The sequence below is a fragment of the Nannospalax galili genome, unplaced genomic scaffold (assembly GCF_000622305.1).
Source record: "Nannospalax galili isolate Female #2095 unplaced genomic scaffold, S.galili_v1.0 scaffold879, whole genome shotgun sequence".
Taxonomy (NCBI): Eukaryota; Metazoa; Chordata; class Mammalia; order Rodentia; family Spalacidae; genus Nannospalax; species Nannospalax galili.
Window position 1 is genome coordinate 2661753 of NW_008346261.1, and position 23422 is coordinate 2685174.

A 23422-nucleotide genomic window follows, 5' to 3' on the forward strand; every position below is an offset into this window, starting at 1 on the left:
AAAAAAAAGAAGTATAGCTGGGCATGTTGGAACAGACACTGAGGCAGGAGGATCATCATGAGTTTGACAGCCTGTTACATAAGTGAGTCTCTGTCTCCAAAACACCAAAAAAATCCCAGGTACAGTCCTACATATCTGTAATCTCAGTATTTGGAAAGTGGAGGCTGGTGGCTAGTTCAAGGAGAACCTCAACTGCATAGTGGATTCAAGGTAAGTCACATAAGACCCTGATTGAAAGAAAAACTCAAAAAACAAAAAAACGCCAAAACAGAACAAGGGGCTGAGAGATGGCTCAGCAGTTAAGAGCACTGGCTGTTCTTGCAGAGACCTGGGTACAGTTCCCAGCACCCACATGGTGAATAACAACCTTCTGTATAACTCCAGATCCAGAAGATCTGATGCCCTCTTCTGGCCTCCAAGGTTCACTTACAAAACACTCATATACTTAAAAATGGTAAAAATATATAAATAATTAAAATAAATAAAAATAATTAAAAATTTGAAAACCAGAGCCGGGCGTGGTGGCACACGCCTTTAATCCCAGCACTTGGGAGGCAGAGGCAGGCGGATCTCTGTGAGTTCCAGGTCAGCTGAGGCTACAGGGAGACCCTGTCTCAAAAAGACCAAAAAAAAAAATTAAAAACCAGAAAACACAAACTAATGAAAAAAGGAAGAAAGTTGTTGCCAGCATCATAGAAGTCTCCAAATGTGGAAAATATAAACCCGGATTTAAACTATCTCTGGAGAGACTTTTCTTTTCTTCTTCTTTTTTTTTTTTTTTTTGGTAGTTTTGAGACAGGGTCTCCTTACAGCCCCAGCTGGACTGGAACTCGCTATGTAGACCAGGCTGGCCTCAAACTCACAGAGATCTGTCTGCCTCCCGATTAAATTAAAGGCATGTGCCACCACTCTTGGCCTCTAGAAAGACTTTTCTTTGGCATTACATTTGTCTCCAACCTTGTTTCATATGTACTGCTTTTCTTCATGAAGTCAAATGAATTTCCCTTTTATTTTCTTTCCTTTGTCCCATGTCTTTTTTCCTGGAGCTGGGGACTGAACCCAGGGCCTTGTTCTTGTTCTTGCTAGGCAAGTGTTCTACCTCTGAGTTAAACTTCCAACCCTTCCCTTTATTTTTCAGTTCTTTTGAGACAAGCTCTCATATCTTAGGCTGTCCCTGAACTCCCTGTATAGCTAAGGATAAACCTGAACTACTCAAACTACTGATTCTCCTGTTTCTACCTTGAGGGCTGGCATTACAGGCCTGTGTCATTCCAACCACTTTATGCAATGCTGGGTATCCAACTCAGCCTTCCTACATATTATGCAAGCATATTACCAACAGACTACATTGCTTAACCCTTCTCTTTCTTCGTAACAGAGAAAATGGCTATAGTTGTGCCATGATTAGTTATTAAAAAGATGAGCCTCTGAACTCAATGTTATAGTGGGAGGGAGCAAAATTATTTATTAAATGCCCCTTTACTTGCACCTTGCACATTAAAACTTTTAAAATTTATTCATTTAAGTTATATGTATATGAGTATTTTGCCAGCAGTGTTCAGAGGCCAGAAAAGGGTGTCAGATCCCTTAGAAATGGAGTTTCAGATGGTTGTTAGCTGCCATGTGAGTGTTGGGATTTGAACCTAGCTCCTCTGCAAGAGCAGCCAGTGCTCTTAACTGCTAAGTCATCTCTCCAGTCCGATTCTTGCACATTTTTTTTTGTTAGTGTTTTAACTCCAAGTCAAAAATGTGTTTTAAAACATTTATTGTGAAGCATTTAAAAACATTAATTTAAGCTGGGTGTGGTGGCACATGCCTTTAATCCCACCACTCAGGAGACAGAGGCAGGTGGATCTCTCTGAGTCAGCCTGATCTACACAGCAAGTTCTAGGCCAGCTGGGGCTACAGGGAGACCCTGCCTCAAAAAGACTCTCCCTGCTGAAAGAAGGCCAGAATTAAAACAAAACAAAACAAAACATTATTTAGCCAGACATGGTGGCACATGCCTTTAATCTCAGTACTCAGGAAGCCGAAGCAGGCAGTTATCTGTGAAGCCAGCCTGGTCTACATAGCAAATTCCAGGCCTACCAGGCTGTGGAAGCCAGCCTGGTCTACATAGCAAATTCCAGGCCTGATGGGGCTAGAGGGAGACCCTGTCTCACAAAACAACCAAACCAAACCGAACCAAACCAAACCAAATCGAACCAAACCAAACCAAACCAATCATTATTTAGTATATTTATAGTTTAATCCATACCTTTTTTCAAATGGGGGGAGGGAGTTGGTCTGGGAAAATTTGATCTGAAGTTTCAAAAAGTCTTGACTGGTTTTAGTTGTTAATACCTGAGGAACAAAGACATTATTATATAAGTACCAAAATGAAAATGGTCTGTCTCAGGGCTAGAGATGGCTCAGTGGTCAAGAGCACTTGCCACTCTCCCAGAGCACCTGGGAGATCCACATGGTGGCTAACAACCATCCAAAACTCCAGTTCTAGAGTATCTGACATTTCTGGCTTCCAAGGGCACCATGAATATACCTGGTACAAATACATGCAGACAAAACATTTATACGCATAAAGTAAAAATAAAAATCTTAAAAAAAAACCACAAAAAACTGGTCTGTCTCAAGGCCTAGGCCTCTTCTCCTCAAAGTTAGATTTGAATAGGGACAATCAGCTTTTAAAATATATAATAAACAAATGAAACAAACATTCATTTTGCTTCTGCTCACTTGGTAAAGTTGGCCACTTGGTACTGCACTGCATATACTTACTCAGCTCTCAGATTCTCAGGACACCTTCCCTCCCTGCTTTCAAGTTGTAAAAACTGAGAAGTGGCTTGATTCTGTATGTGGACTTCAGAGGCTATCCTTAATGGCAAAGGGCAACAGTCAAAGTATCTCAACAGTCCTTCCAGTCCGTCTTACTTACTGTATTACTGTCAGTCAAATTAGCAGGATAATTTTCTTTTTGAAACAGGGTCTTGCTATATAGCATAGCCGGATCTGGAACTCAAGATACTCCTGCTTCAGCCTCCTGAGTGCTAGGACTGTAGTTGTACAAAGCATCGAAAATCATGACTGGGGGCCTGGTGTGGTGGCACATGTCTTTAATTCCAATACTTGGGAGGCAGAGACAGGCAGATCTCTGTAAGTTTGAGGTTGGCCTGGTCTCCCTACTAAGTTCCAGGCCAGCTGGGGCTCCAGGGAAACCCTGTCTCAAAAAAAGAAAATCATGACTGGACCCCTCAGACTAGATATGTAGACCAGGATGACTCTGAACTCCTCCTCCTCCTGCTTCCATCTCCCAAGTGCTGGGATCACAGGTGTGTGATATCTCACCTAGTTAAATTTTATTCATCTATTTCCTCAGACTTAGAACACAGGAAGCATTAAATGTTTTATCCAATAAGGAACAAAAGAAACCATCTGTTTCTAGTGTTAGCCAGGAATGGTTCTCCTTTTACAATATGCTTTAAAACAATTAAATAATGCATATTTTTTGGTAGAGGAGTTTTTACTTATACGAATCATCACATCTTTATGCTCCAACTGTTAAATGAAATGTTCTTTGGTTGGGGGCACTTCCAAAACTGTGGCAGTGAAATGGCAGTTGCCATTTCATCACTAACATCCTAAAACTTACTTGAGCACCCTCATAAATCACCGCCAATCAATAATCCAGTTACCATTACCAATTCAGTTGTTTTATCTTGCATAATGTAGCACAATTACTGGCATGTTCTCATAGTTCATTTTGTTTTATGTTGTGAAGGATGACTTTTTTCAGTTCTTATCTTTTGTCTTTCTCAGAGGGACCACAGGTCTCTAATGTCTCAGCCAGCACAGTACTAGACATATAGTGTATTAGTCAGGGTTCTCTAAAGAAACAGAACCAGTAGAATGAATATATATGTATAGAGATTTATCAATTTAGCTCACAGGATAGAGTTCAAGTTGTTCAACATAATCTGGCCCTGAAGGTCTGATGAATTCCAAAAGGTCAGCTAGTCTTCAGTCTACAGCAGCAAGACGAACTCACCAGGGAGAGAGAGGGTAAGCACAAAAAGCAAGCACTCTCCTCTGCCATGGCCTTTTATACAGGCTGTCATCAGAAGGTAACACCCACATTTAGGGTGTGTCTTCCAGCTTCGGAAGATCCAATCAAAAAGATCTCTCTCATTTCGGTTAATCCATATCCAGTCGACACCGAGGATTAGCCTTCACATATAGCAAAAAGGGCACACTTTTGCAAATCTCTGTGAGATCGAGACCAGCCTGGTCTACACAGCGAGTTCCAAGCCAGCTGGGGCTACAGGAAGACCCTGTCTCAAAAATACCAAGAAAAACCAAAACCCAAAAACAACAAGAACAAAAAAAAACCCCAAAACAAACAAACAAACAAACAAAAAACAAGAACACAAAGGACACACTTTTAAAATCGACACTCACAGAATGTGGGATGAAATTAACACTGTATCAAGGAAACATTTTAATTAATCCCTGTCAAGAAACTTTCCTTCACAAACTTAAACGTGCTTAAAAATCAAGGGGAGAGCATCTGGTTAAATGGAGGATTCAGTGAATCTGAGTGGAGCGAGATCATTTGCATTTGTAACAAGCGACCAGAGAAGTCGATGTCACTACTCGGTGGGTCCGCTTTGCAAGGAGTTACTGCTAGAGGAAGGTAGATGCATCGCTTCAAAACATACTGCGGAGTGTTAAATAAAAATATGGCCCAAGTGGTGCCAGCGGGGAGCTCCTCTCCAGCCCCAAACCTCCCCTTTTCTGCTGCATCTCTCCAAGTCCAGGCCAAGACCCCACCTTCTTAAGCCATAGGACCCCAAACAGCAACGGTCCCAGCAACAGAAGACAGGAGATCAGGTAACAAAGAAAACATCGCCCCTGGACTTACTAGTCGAAGAGCCTGGGGATTAGACGGAGTTCGGGCATAAGTCTCTTCCACGCCGTAAAGAAAAATTCAAAATTAAATCCGTGTCATGGAGAGACCAATCGTAGATGTGGTCTCTACAGGATTTGCTGGCCTGAAAGCGTCGGAGCACATCCTGGCTTACAATTGGCTGCGATCGCATCATGCTGTGACCAATCAGAACCGAGGCGCTGCGGGTATGAATAAGGGAAGGCGGGTGGGAATGGAGGCGAGGCCGCGGAGAAAAGAAGGTGTGTCTCCTCTTTGTAGCCGGCGGCGGAAGCCTCTGTGCCACTGGCTGCCGCTTCTTCCGGCAGCACCAATCGCAAACTCTTTTCTGTGGAGCCCCCAGCTATGAAATTGAAAGAAACCAGAAAGCAGCCAATGGGAAAAAACATGCATTCCTCAGCCAATCCTCCGGCGGCGTTTTGTGTCTTTGCCCAACAGCAACTTGTGTTTCAGACGCAGGGGCGTTCCCCAAACGCCAATGGGCGGGCGCCGGGAAGCGCACTAGCCAATCAGAGAGAGACGTTGAATGACAGCTGTCCAATGGAGGCCCTCAGTGCTGCCGCGGCTTTCCCCTTAAGCGCCGCCGCGGTCTGTGGAATGTCAACTATTCAACATGGAGGCGGAGGTCGACAAGCTGGAACTGATGGTGAGTGCAAAGGGAAGACCTAGCGGGTCATGAATTGTCCCCGACAGAGGTCTAGAAGGTGAGGCGTCATTTGGAGTCGTCGGAAACTCCGGGTGGCGGAGGCTAAACCAGAATCGAGTTTCCAGATCTTGCACGGAAGGGAGCCGCCGCCGCCTGGGTCTCCTAACCGCCGCAGGGGAAGGGGTTACATCCGGGAAACTGCTGAGGGAAATGGCGGGAGATGTGGAGGGTGTGGGGCCTTTGTAATTCTGCGGTCCTCCCTTCCGCCCCGCGCCCTCCCGGAGCCGCGCCCAGTGCAGACCGCGTTGGAGGTACTTGCAGCCCTGTCTCCGGAACTTGCCCGGATCCGTCCCTACGAGCTCCGAGGGGGCAGGCGGCCCCGGTTCCCGGAAAGGGGCGCTGGAGGCTGCGGAGGGAGGAGGTCCGGGGCGGGAGGAGTTCGGATTCACCTGGCGGGTTGAGAAGTCGGAGGGAGGATGCTAGAACTGGCGCGCTAGCCGCTCTCCAGCGGCCGCACCGGCTCTATCCCGCCGGGAGATGGCAAGCCTTGGGCGCGGGGAGGAGCCTGGAGCGGAGTCCGGGAACCGACCCATTCGGAAGAGCCCGCCTGAGGGCTCGCGCTTCAGCCACTGGTCTGGCCTGCCCCCGGTGCTCCGCTTGGGATGGGGCGTCTAGCAAGGGAGTCCCCGCGCCGGTCCTCTCTATTCCCGCCCTCCCACGCTTGGCCTGCCCGCCCGATCACAGCGCTTTTTTCTCAGTTCCCTTGTTCTGCTTTCTTCCTTTGCATGATCGGTTGTTTTCTTTCAGATTGTACTGCCTTCCATAAACACACGGAATTTGGAGGAATTATTTCACTCCTGCTACCCTCCACCCCTTTGTTAGGATAACAGGATTAAAATTTTAAACAAACTTCATCCGCAATCTATCCCTCCATCCTCTGCCGTACCCAGGCGTCACTCCTTAGATATCCGTTGTGTCTGTGCTGCTCTAGGGATGTAACTTCTGCCTTAGAAAAGTGATTCTGGAAGATACTCAGTACCATCTCTAACCCTCACTCCCATCCCTGAAAGTGTGAGTCCCGGGTTTATCTTATTCTTTCATGTGTTAATGAATTCAGGTGCCTCATGCAAATTTGATTAGAGGACTTTGAATGGCTTTTAACCTTGGGCTTTTAAACTTTCTTTGTGGTGGGAGTGTGGGCATAGATGGGAGGGGGTTTGGGAGAATTTTCCAGTTTCTTAAACCTTCAATAACTTAAAGGAATTTTGTGTGTGTATAATTATATATTTAAAATACAAAAATGTTAAATATTGTAGTTAATAGTCTATCAAAAGGCATTCTAAATCTCTTTAAGAAGATTTTTAGATTGAACAGATTATTGTAGGGAAACAAGTAAACATGCTGGGTAAAGGTTTTAGAAAGTTTACATTTATAATCATCAGAGTTTAAAAATGGATTAGAAATTCAATCAGTTTTCAGTATTACTGCTTTTCTTAACTAGATACAAAAGACAGTACATCTCATCTTCCCATTTACCATGTTCCTTTAACAAATGTATATGTGAACCACTGTATTTTCTAAGCTGAAGGTAAATGATTTCCTGCACAATCTTCTGGTTTTTGGTTTTACATCACTTAACAGATTTGCTAAGGAACCAGTCTTGGATATTTAATAGGCAAAAAGAATGCATACTGTTGAACTTTGAAACAGCACTAGTTATCCTTTTTCTGTAAAAAGCCCAATCCTCTTAATTGAAATTTTATCATATTTTTCTTTGTATTCACTTCTAATTCAGAAAATTAAACATTTGTCTTTTAAACACTTTGTCTTTAAAACCCTATGCTTGGTTAACTGAGTTCAATATTCCCAAAATTTGAGTTATGTGGCCCTGGATTTGAGTATCCTGTGTTCCTGTTGTTCTTAATCTGAATCCATTTCTTAGGCGTAATCCATCTAAAGGAAGGTTTAATCCACCATTTAAAGGAAGGCTAATGAAAAAAGTGGGAATGTATTTCTGCATCAATCAACATTACTAATGGAGGAATAAGCTCATTGTAGGGTAATCTTTGTTCACTAACGTGTTTCCTTGTACTTACTGAGTGGTATTTGTCTCTTGCCCTCCTTTTGTGGTATCACTAGTGATTGTTCACAAAAGGTTGTGTAATGTGATCCTTCAATTCTATTTCTGGGTTTACATTTCATTTTTTTTTTTAGTCTTTTTGAGACAGGGTCTCCCTGTAGCCCCAGCTGTCCTGGAACTCACTATGTAGACCAGGCTGGCCTTGAACTCACAGAGATCTGCCTGTCTCTGCCTCCCGAGTGCTGGGGTTAAAGGCGTGCGTCACCACGCCTGGCTCTACATTTGACTTTTAAGGAAACTAATTTCATCAATCACATTATTATTTTCTTGATATTTCTAAGTTTGAAGGAAATGGATATGCTTTTATGTACTTTTTTTATAGAGTTAAACTGAAATATTAAAAATCCTCTTAACATAGTATTGTTATGTTGGTTTAGTATTGTCCTGCTTGGAATGCGTACGGTTCCCTGGTAGTCTCTTCCCATGTTATAACAGCCCTCAGTAAACTCTTGAGTTAAAATGGCATAAGATTTCTTTAAATGCTTTATGTATGTGCATGTGTATTAGATTCCACAGAGATAGATGTAGAGATTTGAGAAGTTTATTATTTTTTCATTTGTTTTCTTTGAGGTTCTTACTCAAAAGACTTGTTTTACATGGCAGTTAATTATTTTGAAAAGGAGCTAGCCAACAAACCCTTTAAGAAGAGAACAGAAATACTTTTCACAGATTTGCCTTAGTAATAATTATGACTAGTTTTGTTAATACCAATCCTAAAATACAGATGCCCATGTTAGCTACTGTTAAGGCCTACATAGAACATATTTGCAAGATTTCTTTATATCTTTGCATGTGTCTCTTTGAACGCTAGTTGTAGGTTAGTCATCCAAAAACAACTGTTACTTTGGTATTTAAGTCTTATGCCTTTTAAAAATAAACATTGATTTAAGTGCTTTTAGGTTTTGGATGTCTTCTGACCAAAATGGCAGTTCAACTTTAAATTCCTTATACACTGACACTTCAAATATCTCAAGATGCTTTTATATTTCTTTCCTACTTTTTACTGCTAACGAATGCTCTGACTTTATTGCACTACTGTACTTTACAGCTAGCAGTGCAATAGTATTGTCAAAGCATCTGAAAGCAGATTGTACACCTGAATTTTGATTCTTGTCTGACATCTTTCTTCAGTATTTGTGAATGATTTACCATAATCTTTGCTGTTAAAAACTGTACACTTTTGTTACAAACAGTATATATATTTAAAATCATTTGAAAAAATAAAGCCCTTAACATTAACTCATTACCATATTACACCTAAAAAATACTTTTCATGTTTAAAGTTGTGTGAATTGTCTAAATGAGTAAATCCTTTGTACTTTGCTTCTTTGTGTAACAGACAGATAGGTTTTGGCAAATCTCAGATCTTATTAAATTGTATGTGTTAGTAAGTAATAAAAACAGTCTCTACTGTCCATTTCCTATGACAATTTGCCCCAAGTCTTAGTGTTAATTTTGGTATAGGAAATGCTTGCTTTTAAAACTTAGGAATGGGGCTGAAGGGATGGCTCAGTAGTTAAGAACGCTTGCTGCCCTTAGGGAGGATCCAAGGTAGATTCTCAGCATCCACACAGGGGTGGTTCACAATCACCTGTAACTCCAGCCCCAGGGGATCTGATGCCCTCTTCTGGCCTCTGAGGGCATATGCACCTACATGCGCAGAAGACACACTGACACACATGTGGACATGAAGAAATAATAAAATCTTTAAAATGTAGAAATGCTTGATTTATGTTCATTATTGTAATTAGAGACTATAAGTGTGAATCCATCACCCTTTTTTGATGAGCTTTAAGAGACATAATTTACATAAGTAAAACTCATTTTAAGTGTATAATTTAATAAGCTTTGCAAGTGTATACAATCATGTAACTGCTTTCACAGTAATGATACAGCACATTTTTTACCACATTAAAAAGTTCCTTTGTGCCTCTTTGCAATCAGTCTCTTCTCTTTAAGTTTTAGTTTTCTAAAATTTCTTATGAGTGGAATAATAGAGTATGCAGCCTTTATGTTTGCTTTTTAATACTACTGAACTGTTTTTGTGATTCATCTATGTTGCATGTATTGGTAATTGATTCATTTTTATTGCTGAATAGTATTCCATTGTATAGAATATGGCAAATTATTTATTCATTCGATTATGACTATTTCCAGAATTATTATGAATAAAGTTTTTATGAGCATTGAGTGTCTTTGTGTGGACATAATTCCTTTATTTCTTTTGTGTAACTCTTGAAACATGGGATTGCTAGGTAATATAAACGTATGCTTGATCTTATAAGAAACTGGTACCATCTTTTCCATATTCCTCTTAATATTGGACTTTTTTCATGTGTTTACTTGGAATTGATGTATCTCTCTCTGACCTCCTTGCATACCTGCTGGCATACATATGCATACCACATATACCACAGATAAACATTGTTTTCTCAGTCTTAGGTCGTATTTCCTCTAGAAGATTTGTAGTTTTGGGGTTGGAGAGATGGCTCAGTGATTTAATAAGCTCACTGCTCTTGCAGAGGTTCCCAGCACCTATGGGGGCAGGGTTCACAACTACCTGCAACTCCAGCTGCAGGGCACACATAGGTGGCATATACTTACACACACACACACACACACACACACACATATACACACATATATTTAAAAATTTTTATTTTTATATGTGTGTGCATGTTTTGTGCTTCTGTGAGTTTATGTGTACCACATGTGTAGGAGGACAGAAGAGGACATGATTCCTCTGGAACTGAAGTTATAGACAATTGTGAGCTGTTATGTGGGTGCTGGGAACCGAACCTGTGTCCTCTGCAAGAGCTGTATGCTTTCTTAACTACTGAGCCATCTCTCCAGTCTCAAAAATAAATCTTGAAAACATAAACAAAAACATACTTTTAGGGTTTTCTTTTTTAGTTTTTGCAACAGGGTCTCACTCTATCCCTTGTGGGTCTCTAACTTGCTATGTAGCCAAGGCAGTTGTTAGCTACTATGTGGGTGCTGGGAAACCAGACCCCTGTCCTCTGCAAGGGCAACCAATGCTCTTAGCCTCTTAGCCATCTCTCCAGTCTTTTTTTTTTTTTTTAAACGCAAATTTTTTTTTTTTTTTAAAGATCCTCCATACTGGACTGGGCATGGTGGCACATGCCTTCAATCCCAGCACTGAGGAAGCAGAGGTGGGTGGATCTCTGAGTTCAAGGCCATCCTGGCCTACATAGTGAGTTCCAGGCAAATTGGGGCTACAGGGAGACCCTGTCTCAAAAAGACCAAAAAAAGAAAAAAAAGATTCTCCATACTTAGCCAAGTGTGGTGTCAGTGGTTAAGAGCACTGGCTGCTCTTGTAGAGGATCCAGGTTCAATTCCCAGCACCCAACCCATATGGAGGCTAACAACCCTCTGTAACTGCAGTTCTGGGGGAATCTGATGCCTTCTTTTGACCTCCATGGGCACTACATGACTGGGTCCACTAACACACATGTAGGCAATACACTCATATACATAAAAATAATAAAGTTTTGGGGCTGGAGAGATGGCTCAGCAGTTAAGAACACTGTTCTTGCAGAAGACCTGGGTTTGAATCCCAGGACCCACATGGCAGCTAACAACTGTCTGTAACTCCAGTTCCAGGGGATCTGACAGCCTCTTCTGTCCTCCGCAGGCATTGCATGACATAGGTGCACTTACCTGAATTCAGGCAATACACACATACATATAAAATAAAAATAATAAAAATATTTAAAAAATAAGAATAAAGTATTTAAAAAATAAACATTTATCCTTGAATTACTGTTGCTACTTTGAGCAAACCAATTGAACATGTACATGTGGGTTGGTTTATTGTATCCTTTCATGGTTACAGATATTTTAAATATTCTTTTTACTTGAATATAAAGTTACAACTAAAATAATGCCCATATTATCAAATAGGAATGGAGTTTTATGTAAAGAAAACTAATAACAACGATAAATAATTTCAAGCATTAAGAAGAAAGTAGTTAAGTATGCCAGACCCTCATACTAAACATCTGAAGCCAGATCCCAAGATTTGATATTAAAGCTAAGTGACAATCCCTGTTGAATACATACTGACTCCCAGACAGTGATTGGTCTTAGATTTCACAGTTCTTTTTCTTTTGTTACTATGTGTGTGTGTGTGTGTGTGTGTGTGTGTGTGTGTGTGTGTGTGTGTGTTGGCATGTGGAAATCAGGGGACAATTTGCCAGTTGGTTCTCCTATCATGTGAGTCCCAGGGGTTGAACTCAGGTCATCCGGCTTGTTGACAAGTGCCTTTACCCACTGAGCCATCTCACTGGCTCTCGTAGTTCTTGACCTCTCTTAGATGTAGGGGAAGGACAAATTTGAACTTGCTTCACACTGGATAGGTCATCTAATTGATTCTCTTCAGTTTTTGTATCTTGTAGTTGCTGGGAAACAGGGATTCAGGACAGGAACAGGGCTCTAATGTGTACCCTTCAAGGGTAGGTCTGAAGTGACCTGTATTTTTTAACTTTTACTTTTTTTAGTTATACCTTAAAATACCACCATATTGACTGTAACTTTATAGTAAGTCTTCTTGTTTGTTATTTGAGACAGGGTCCTATTTTGTGGGCCTGACTGGTCTGGAACTTGCGATGTTGACGAAGCTGGCATTAAACTGGCAATGAACCTCTTACCTCTGCCTCTTGAGTCCTAGGCTTCTAGGCATGCACCATGCCCAGCTATAGTACTGGCCTGGAGCTCACTATGTAGACCAGGCTGGTCTTGAACTCACAGAGATCTGTCTGCCTCTGTCTCCCAAGTGCCAGGATTAAAGGTGAGTGCCTCCATGCCCAGCTTTTGTTTTGTTTTGTTTTGTGAAACAAGATTTTACACTGTAGCCCAGGTTGACCTAGAACTCATTACATAGTCCTTGCTGGCTTCAAACTCAAAGCAACCCTTCTGCCTCAGTCTCCTACGTGCTGGGGTTACAGATGTGAATCACCACACTTGGCTAACATTGAACCTTCAGGTGCATGGATATTAAACATCTCTCCATTTATTATGTCTTTCAAATTTTCTCAATAGTGCTTTTGTATTTTCAGTGGATAAGGCTTGTATACAATTTTATGTTTTTGTATGCTCAGTGTGATTTCTCCTGGTGCCGTCTTCAAATTAGAGCAAGAACAGTTACAATGCATTGACTTTAGAAAAGAAGTAAATTAATTAAGCAAAGGATGCCCAGGATAATAGACACCAGAGGGAAGAAAAATACCCGAGCTGTTAGGCATGGGCTGAAGGCAGTGTTTGTAGGGAATGAAAAGCATGAATGCTTGCTGTACCATTTTATTCCAAATTTTATATATACTTTGTTTTTTGAGACAGGGTCTTACAATGTAGATTAGGCTGGCTTTGAAATTATAGAGATTTGCCTGCCTCTGCTTCGTGAGTGCTGGGATTAAAGGTGTGTGCTACCATGCCAGCTTTTTTCTTTTTTGGAGACAGGGTTTTGAGATTCTCTTGCCTATTTCCTGAGTGCTGGGATTACAGGCATTTATCACCACATGCTGACTAATGACTTCCTATTGGGCTGTTAGAGCAATGGGTGAAATTTGTGGTGTGTGTGTGTGTGTGTGTGTGTGTGTGTGTGTTTGTTTGTGTTTTAAGTTACCTATGGGAGAGGCTAAGGGGACAAAAACTGGTTTATTTGAAAACCTATGTTTTGTTTTGTTTTTTATTCTTTATCCCCCCCATATCTTCTCTCCCTCTATTTCTCCCTTCCCTCCTTTTCATTTCTGAGACATAGTCTTGCTCTATAAACCCTAGCTGGCCTGGAATTTGTGGTTCTCTTCCTGATATATTATTGAGCTTTCTTTCTGTTCAGAGCCTGAACATCTACAAAAATTCTTGGCCTAAAAGAGCATATGTTTTTTTTTTGTGCTAGATTTGGTGGTGCAAAAAAAAAATAGATCATATATTTGTAAAATAAAAACAATATGGGCATGAAAATAAAATTAAGAGCTGAAGGAAGGGGTGGAGTGATGTAGAACACCATCTTCAGGGTATAACATGGCTATTGTACTCTTGAACTCTCAGTAGCTGTATAAGACCTGCACAAGATTGGGCCTGTCAACATTCTGTCTGGAGGGGGAAAGGGACTCGTGAGTCCCCACTTCTCCCTGAGGAGTTAATGGTTATTGAGGAGCAAGAAACATTTTCTTCAGTGGTATAGCCACTGGTAAGTTTTCCAAACTTCTGAAAAGAACCCTTCATCTATAAACCCTGTAAATAACTCTAATTAAGCTCACTGGCTCACCAAAAGGAGAGGAGAGACATTAGAGTAGAAAGGGAACTAACCAGTTGGGAAGAGGAAGGAGTTGAGCAGAAGCAGGAAGGGGACAAGAAAGAGTAATAGCAGTGAAGACCAAGAGGCCCCATGTCAGCATGGTCCTGACTAACAAATAGAATCTAAATTATTTAGGGGCTGGAGCAAAGGCACAGCAGTTAAGAGCACTGGCTGCTCCTGCAGAGAACCCAGATTCGATTCCTAGCACTCACATGGCTGCTAACAACCATACTTAATGCCAGTTCCACTGGAATCTGATGCCCTCTTCTGGTCTCCGCAGGCCTTGTAGGACACAGGTGCACTCTCATACATGCTAACACACTCATGCCCATAAAATATTTTTAAAAAGTTAAAAATGTATCACATATGTGTGAAAATTCCATAATGAAACTCATTGTGCATAATTAATATAGGCTAATAAAAATATCATTTGAGAAGAGAATCTTCTTCCTAAAATATATTTTGATGAGAATACATCTTGAGATAGCATCCATTATAGACTCATTTAAAATCAAGTGGGGTTAAAGTGTAGCTCAGAGCTGGTGAGATGGCTTGGCGGCTAAAGGTGCTTCCCACCAAGTCTCATGACCTGAGTTCGAACCCCAGGATTCACATGGTAGAAGACGACAACCGGTTCCCAAAAGTTGTCCTTTGACTCCACATTCATGCCATGGCACTCAGGCATTCACATACAAAACACACAGACACATAATAAATAAAATGTAATTAAGGTAAAAAGTATAGCTCAGTTGTCTACAACTTTTGCCAGAGTTGGTGACTTAGTGATTGTAAAATAAGTTTGTTTTTTTTTTTTTTTTTTTTTTTTTTTTTTTATTTTTTTTTTTTTTTGGAAATTTTTATTTTATTTGAGGCAGGGTCTCACTATGTAGCCTTCATGGGCCTGGAACTTGCTATGTAGACCAAGCTGACCTCAAGCTCACAAGAGATCTGCTTGCCTCTGCCTCCCAAGTGTTGGGATTAAAGGTGTGTGCTCTCAGGCCTGTCTGGAAGATTTTTTTTTTTTTTTTTTGGTCTTTTAGAGATGGGGTCTTGTAGCCCCAGCTGGCCTGGAACTCAGAGAGATCTGCCTGTCTCTGTCTCCCAAGTGCTGGGATTAAATTTTATTTTTGTTAGTAAATGTGAGTTGTCATTTTTAAAATTTCTCTTCCCATTTAATTTGTCTAATTGTACATGAATGTACTTTGTTTTTTTGTTTTTTTTTTTAGTGTTATAGGTCATGGTAGTACTAGAGGCTAAAGAGATTAAATAATTTATATGGGAGATAACAGATAAATACATTGATTAATGTACCTGATTATATACACAGTAAATTAAGTACAGATGTCATGATAGGAAAAGTAAATAGCAGGTATTACAAGGATACAGTCAAGAGAGACTCCCAACCTGGCGATGATTTCAGGTGAGAGGTTATCAGAGCTGAAAGATGAAACCAGAAAGCAGAAATCAGTCAAGTGAAGGAGAGGGAACTTCCAGGTAGAGGAAAAAAGTAAAAGCCAGTTTTGACTGTGGACCTTATAGACAGCCTTCAACTTGAAGTGAAGGTCTGGATATGGTAAGTTGTAAACTGGAAGAAACTGCATGTTCCAGCAGAACAGTGAGGAGGAAAGCCAGGAGTATGAAAACTCAATAAAGATAAAAAGGTCCCTTACACTCTTTATTACATTCCTATGCTTTTGCAGTTTTAACATTATATTAAGATACATGCAACATGGGGCTGGAGAAATGTTCAGAGCACTGGAACTGATGAATCTAAACTGCCTGATTTCCTCCTCGCTGTCCCCCTTCTTTTCCCATCCATTCTGTTCTTTTTCCTTCTTCTCCTCCTCCCCTCCTTTTTTTAGGCAGGATCTCACTCAGCCCTAGCTGAACTGGAACTCACTCTGTAGCCCATACTGACCTTGAACTTGTGGTAATCCTCCTATTTCAGCTTCCCAAGTGCTGGAATTACAGCCCTGAGCCACCATACCTGGCTTTGGCAGTCTTTTGCATGAAATAACATGTCTGTAACATGGTACAGGCAAATTACTGCTTATCTGTTTAAGACAAGAATAGGCATGCATTTGTTCTAAGTGGATAATAGTCAAAACTCTCCAGCAGAAAAAAAGCAAAAGCCAATTTTGACTGTGGACCTTACAGACAGCCTTCAACTTGAAATATTTCTTTTATCTTTTTGGAAACACAGTCATGCTAGGTGACCTAGACTGGTTGTAAACTCATGATCCTCGTGCCTCAGCATCCCCAAGTGCTGGAGTTAGAGATGTGTGACACCATGGTCACCTAATATCTTTCCATTAAAAAAAAAAAAAGGTGGGTGATAGTTTGGCTTGGTGGTACATGCCTTTACTTCTAGCACTTGAGAGACAGAGGCATGTGGGTCTCTATGAGTTCAAGGCTAGCCTAGAATACATAGCATGTTCTAGGCCAGTCAGGACCACATAGCTGAGACCCTGTCTCAAAAAAAAAGGAAGAGGAGGTAGAGGACCTGCAGCAGCAAGATGGCTCAGTGGGTAAGTGTGCCTGCTGCCGCACCTAGAGCAATTCCTGGGACCCACACAGTGGAAGGAAAGAATCAATTCCCACATACTGTCCTTTGACCTCCACATGTATGCCATAACACATACATGCCACACACATGTGTGCTCATAGGAATAAATAAAAAAATAATAAACATTTTGACATTATTTCTTACTGTGTGTGTGTTTTGCCTGCATGTGTTCCACATAAGTGCAATACCCATAGAAACCAGAAGAGGGCATCGGGCCCCTTGGAACTGGAGATATGGATGTTTTTAGCCACCATGTGGGTGCTGGGAACTGAACCTGGATCCTCAGCAAGAGGAGCAGTGCTCTTAACTGCTGAGCCATTTCTCCAGCCCCTAAAATAATTTTTTTGAAAGGTTTTTGAAGGGTGAGTGGATTCCCATGCTGTTCTTTCAAATGAATGAATGTTTTCCATTGCCTTTTCTCATTGTATATTAGGCTCTACAGTAAAAACTAGGGTTACTGGGATGAGGAACACAGATCAGTTGTAGATTACCTACCAAGTACCCATGAGCTGGTTTTAGTCCTCAGGACTGCAAAGTTAAAAAGAAAAGGGGTGGGTGGAAATATAGTTCAGTGGTAGAGTACTTGCCTAGCAGGTGCAAGGCCCTGAGGTAAATCCCCAGTACCACCAAAGCAAAACAAAACAAAGATAACAAAAGAAGAGGGCTGTTGCCAGCAAGAAATTTGAAATTACATGGTGACAGGCAAATGACTACAAAATGGTATAAAAGATGGAATACCAGAGCTATGAGCAAAGTAAAATGAGAACAGATAAAGGTGTTTCTAAGTCTGCGTAAATATTAAGATAGCTAACATTAAATTTTTCTATGGAAAATATACTTCTAAGTTTACTTGTAAGTGCAGAACACCAAACTTCATTTTTGTTTTGGGGTGTGCGTGTGTGTGTGTGTGTGTGTGTGACAAGGTTTCATATAGCCCATACTTCCCTTGAACTCTATGTTGCTGAAGATGACCTTGAACTGTCTTCCTGCCTTTATCTCCTAAATGCAGGGATTACAAGCATATGCCAGCATGCCTGGTTCAGAATACAACTCTATAAATCTCTATGCCTACCCTTCTTTAGGCAAGATTGTAATATTTATTTCCTCGTGGCTTGATGCTGTTGAGACAGTCTCTCACAAAGAAATATGTGAAGGAGCTTTAAGTATACCGGTCCTGGGGCTGGGGCTGAGGCTCAGTTGGTAGAGTGCTTACCTGCATAAAGGAAGCCCTGGGTTGGATCCCTAGCACTTCATAAAAGCTGGGTATGCTGGGGTCATTCTTGTAAAATTAGAAATTCAAGGTCATATAGGCCAGCCTGGGTTACAAGACAGCTTGTCTCAACAACACTGCAACAAAAACAAAAAGAAGCCAGGCATAGTGGCACATACCTTTAATCTCAGCACTTGGAAGACAGAGGCCAGCCTGTTCTACCTATTCATTTCCAGACCAGCCAGAGTTCATACTGAGACCCTGTCTCAGTACAAAACAAAACAAACAAAATAATTGAGATTTTTTTTTCCCCCAAAGGAGCATTACTATGGCGGAGAGAACCTGTGGGTTGTTTATAAAAGTGAGTGTGTTTAGTCTGGGAACTATAATTATTCTTTTCTCCTTGTTGCCAAATACTGGAGAAGTAGGTAATACAATGTGCCATTTACTTTGAACCTTGAGCTGGTCTTATATAAAACTAGTATAGCAATACTATAGACTTATGAAATAAATAGCATACTCTCTAAAACTTAAAACTGTTTCCAAAATGATACTTTTCCCATTTGTATGATCTTTCCAAGGGTGTTTAATGAACAGAATGTAAATTGGCTGATCTTGGAATGCTTTAACAATGATTCCCATAATTTTTTTTTCAGCTAAATTACATATTTATCAGCCTTAGGATCAATGTAAAAATGTTTTGCATTTTATTTTTATTCCCATTTTAGAAAAAAAACTGGTTTCTGAAATATAAATGCCTTGGAATTAAATAAAATCAGTAGTTTTTAAAAAATATTTAAAGAAGCCAGGTGTGGTGGTGCACACCTTTGATCCCAGCACTTGGGAGGCAGAGGCAGGTGGATCTCTGAGTTCCAGGCCAGCCTGGTCTACATAGTTTGTCCCAGGCCAGCTGGGGCTACCGAGAGATGCTGTCTCAAAAAAGACCAAAAACAAAAACAAAAAAACAGAGTAATAAATTGGAGCTATAGGCAGGTCAACCTTTTTTATACATTTGTAAAATGAAGGGTCCAGATTAGAGGTTTTAAGTATTTTTTTAAAGATTTATTTTATTGTGTGTGTGCGTGCACATGCACAAGTCATGTTACTATTGTGTAGGTCCAAGAACAACTTGGTGGAGTCTGTTCTCTCTTTCCACCTTTACGTGGATTCTGGGGATTGAATTCAGATTGTCAGGTTTGCATGGCAAGCACTTTTACCTACCAAGCCATCTTGCTGGCCCAAGATTGTTTTTCTGTCAGGATTTCAGTGCATCCTTTTCCCCCTTTTGTCTCTTGCTTATTCCCTAGATCACTGACTTCATTAATAAGCAAACACTTCTGTGTATAATCACAGAGGATAACATATTGGTTGTTTTCCTTTATATATGTATATATTTTAAAATTATACATATTTAATATTATAGCTTTCTTTTTTGGAGAGTTTCATGTGTTCCAAGTTTGTTTTGAACTTGTTATATATAGCTGAAGATGACCTTTAATTTCTGGTTCTTCTGCTTACACTTTCCAAGTGCTGGGATTACAAGTATCAACAACCCACCTACTTTTTATGCAGTGTGTGTGCGTGTGTGTGTGTGTGTGTGTGTGTGTGTGTGTGTGTGAAAAAAAAACTTATATTGTTCCTTCCACCGTGTGGATCCTGGAGATTAAACTCAGGTCATTGGGCTCTGTGGCATACATCTTTATTTGCTGAGTCATCTATATCCAAAACAGCCCTAGTTTTAATTTTTAAAAATATTTTAAATTTGTTTTTGATTTATTTCAATTTTATGTGTATGAGTGTCTTGCCTGCATGTAAGTGAACCTATGTGTGCAGTGCCCACAGAGGCCAGAAGAGGGTATTGGATTCCCTGGAACTGGAGTTATGAATGGTTGTTAGCTGCCAGATGGGTGCTGGGAACCAAATGTGGATCCTCTGTAAGAACAGCCAATTCTTTTAACTGCTGAGCCATCTCTCCAACCCCTAGCTTTAAGTTCTTTTTTTTTTTTTTTTTCTTTTTTTGGTCTTTTTGAGACAGGATCTCCCAGTAGCCCCAGCTGCCTGGAACTCACTATGTAGACCAGGCTGGCCTTGAACTCACAAAGATCCGCCTGCTTCTACCTCTTGAGTGCTGGGATTAAAGGCATGCACCACCACGCCCAGCTTTAAGTTTTTAGTAGAGCATATGTATTATGGATATTGGTGGTTTTATGGTTTTTATATACTTTTTATATCTACAAGTTCAAAATGAGTGTAACACATATTATTAAAATACTCAAAAAATATGAAAAGAAAGAATAAAGTATGCTTACTAGTATATTTTGTAGTTTACAAAATAATGTATGTGTACTGATTTTTAGTTCCAGAAAGCCGATTCTGATTTGGATTACATTCAACACAGGCTAGAATATGAAATCAAGACTAATCATCCTGATACATCAGGAGAGGTAAATGCAAAATAAGTAAACTTTTTTTAAAAAATTTTATTATTTTTATTTTCTGTATATGAGTGTGTTGCCTGCATGTATGTGAGTACACCCATGTTGTGCAATGCCACAGAGGTCAGAGAGGGCTTCAGATTCCTCTGGAACTAGAGTTAAGGACGGTTAGTAGCTGCCATGTGGGTGCCGGGAATTGAACCCGGGTCCTCTGCAAGAGCAGTCAGTGCTCTTAACCGCTGAGCCATCTCTCCAGCCCCAATAAGTAAACCTTTTTAAGTGACTATTTTGTTACAAAACACTTTCTGGTAGTATTTATTTTTTGTGTATAATTGATTTATTTTTATTTTATATGGATGAGTGTTTTGCCTTCATGTAAGTACACCACTTGTGTACAATACCTGCAGAGGCCAAAAGAGGGCATTAGATCCCCTGAAACTGGAGTTACAGGTGTTTTTTAGCCTCCATGTGGATGCTGGGAACTGAAACTAAGTCCTCTGTAAGAGAAACCTCTGAGCCATCTCTGCAGCCCTTCCTTGTTTGTTTTTTGAGAATCTCACTATGTATCCCTGGCAGGCTTGGAATTTGCTATGTAGATCAGGCTGGCCTGGAATTCACAGAAATAGGCCTGCTTCTGTCTTCCAATAGAACAATACTTTATAAATACTGTATAATTAATGATTGTGAAGTATACATCAAATGTTACATCTAGAATTCATAAGGCTGGAGAGATGGATCAGTGGTTAAGGGTCCTACTTTTGCAGAGGACCCAGGTTTGATTTCCAGCACCCATATGGCAATTAACAACCATCCATAACTCCAGTTACAGGGGGATCTGACAGCCTTGTCTAGCTTCTGTGGGCACTGCACATATGGTACATGTATATACATACAGCCAAAACATTCATACACATAACAATTTTTTTTTGTCTTTTTGAAGCAGGGTCTCCCTGTAGCCCCAGCTGCCCTAGAACTCACTATGTAGACCAGGCTGGCCTTGAACTCACAGAGATCTGTCTGCCTCTGCCTCCCAAGTGCTGGGACTACAGGCGTGCACCACCACGCCCGGCTAACAATTTTTTTTTTTAATGTTATATGTGTTGGGCATGGTGGTGCATGCCTTAATCCCTGCATTCAGCAGGCAGAGGCAGGAGGGTCTCTGTGAGATTGCGGCCAGCCTGGTCTACATAGTGAGTTCCAGGCCAGCTGGGGCCACAAGGAGATCCTGTCTTTTCAAAAAAGTGTTCTATGTATAAATCAGGCTTATTTTGTTAGTGTATTTATGTCTCTTATTATATTTGTTATTTATTACTTATGTATCTAGGCTTTATGTTCTGTAAGAACAGGATCTAGATACTTCTTTACTCCCATCCTTCTTCACAGTTCCCTAAATATCAACAGTGTCCAAGTAAATGGGTAGTAGAATGGGTCATATTTTAATTGTTTTTTGGTGTTTTTGAGACAGGGTTTCCCTGTAGCCCCAGCTGGCCTGGAACTTCCTATGTAGACCAGGCTAGCCTCAAACTCAGAGATCTACTTGCCTCTGCCTCCCAAGTGCTGGGATTAAAGGTGTGCGCCACCATGACTGGCTCATATTTTAATTCTTAAAAAGAAAGTTTTTTTCTACTGCATGTTTTAATATATATTAACTCTTTTTTCCCCCTGATTTAGAAAAATCCAGTTATAGTTTTAAAGGAATTGTCAGCAGTAAAGTCTCGATATCAAAGTTTGTATGCTCGCTTCAAACCAATTTCTATTGAGCAAAAAGAGACCAAGAATCGCATTTGTGCTACTTTGAAGAAGACAATGACTGTGATAAAAGAACTACAGAAGCAAACAGACCTGGAGGTAATGCTTTCAGTTGGACGCTTGGCTTTGTAGTTGTTCTCAAAGATAAACCCCAGTATGCTGGATTTTCCAAATTCAGCAGTCAGCTTGAATGGTTGATAGAAATGAAATTTTCTTGATTCTCTAAAACATAATAGCTATTTTTTTAAATTAAGTAAAAAATTTTGATTACATCTACTTTGTGTATGGGGACACACATTCACCACAGTGTACTTGTGGAGGTTAGAGGATGATTTGTAGGAATTAGTTTTCTCCTTCTACAATTTGGATCCCTGAGATAGAACTCAGGTTGTTGGGCTTATATTTATGTGTTAATTTAAATTTAAACTTATTTTCCAGACAGGAAAGTTAATTAATTTTAAATAAATTTAATTTTATTTTTGACTTTGCAGCCCTGGCTGGCCTAGTATTTATTATGTAGACCAGGGGGCCTTGAACTCACAATGATCTGCCTGCCTCTGCTTCCCCAGTGCTGGAATCAAAGGCCTGTGTTGCCACACCCAACTTTTTCAAAAAGGATTTATTTTTTAAATTATGTGTATGTGTATTGTGAGGGGGGTGGGATGTACAGGTGCTCACTGAGGCATCTGATCCCCCTAGATCTGGAGTTACAGGCAGTTCCTGACATAGGTGCTGGGAACTGAACTCTGGTTCTCTGCAAGAGCAACAAGTACTCTTTTTAAAAAAAATTATTTATTATTTTTATTTTGTGTGCATGAATATATTGCCTGCATGTATGTAGTAGTTCCACCCATGTCATGCAGTATTCACGGAAGTCAGAAGAGGGCGTCGGATCCCCTGGAACTGGACTTACCAACAGCCATTAGCTACCATGTGGGTGCTGGGAATTGAACTTGGGTCCTCTGCAAGAGCAGCCAGTGCTCTTAACCACTGAGACATTTACCACTGAGACATTTCTTCAGCCCCTGGCTTTAAAAAGAAGAAGAGAAGCATGCAGAGTTGGCATGTTAGTGAAGAGCTATGCTGTCCTGGATAGCATCACCATGGCAGAAGAGAGAATGGACTAATATCCATAAGTTGAACCAAGCCTCCTTTTTTGATTGTTTTGTTTTGTTTGTTTTTGAGACAAGGTCTCACTGTAGCCCAGGCTGGCCTTGAACTCAGAGAGATCCATCTGCCTCTCCCTCTGGAATGCTGGGATTAAAGGCACACCCTATCTACCTTGGTTTATAAGAACTAGTAAAAGTTTGAGGGTAGGTCACACATAGTGGTGAATATCTATAATTTCATAACTTGGGAGATGGAGGCAGGATCAAGAGATCAAGGACATTAAAAACAAAAGTATATATATATATATA

The 23422-nt window shown here is 40.6% G+C and overlaps 2 protein-coding genes across 3 annotated transcripts in view; one reads left to right on the forward strand and one right to left on the reverse strand.

The window, feature by feature from the left end:
* Positions 1-5058, reverse strand: part of Prr11 (proline rich 11) — a 25509-nt gene extending 20451 nt beyond the window's left edge. Inside the window, exons 1-2 of the mRNA XM_008842674.3 lie at positions 4916-5058; positions 2258-2343 (exon numbers count right to left, since the gene is read on the reverse strand). The gene's annotated coding sequence lies outside the window, so the exon portion shown is untranslated. The remainder of the gene's footprint in view (positions 1-2257; positions 2344-4915) is intronic.
* A 181-nt stretch (positions 5059-5239) lies between these two features.
* The window catches only part of Ska2 (spindle and kinetochore associated complex subunit 2), a 24489-nt gene continuing 6306 nt past the window's right edge, over positions 5240-23422 (forward strand). The window contains exons 1-3 of one of the 2 annotated variants that reach the window (XM_008842675.3): positions 5464-5585; positions 20178-20264; positions 21927-22103. In XM_008842675.3, coding sequence (XP_008840897.1) covers positions 5553-5585; positions 20178-20264; positions 21927-22103 — 297 coding nt within the window. In that variant the 5' untranslated portion in view covers positions 5464-5552. Of the gene's footprint in view, positions 5586-20177; positions 20265-21926; positions 22104-23422 lie in introns of those variants that run through there. The other variant, XM_029568111.1, reaches the window with a different exon arrangement.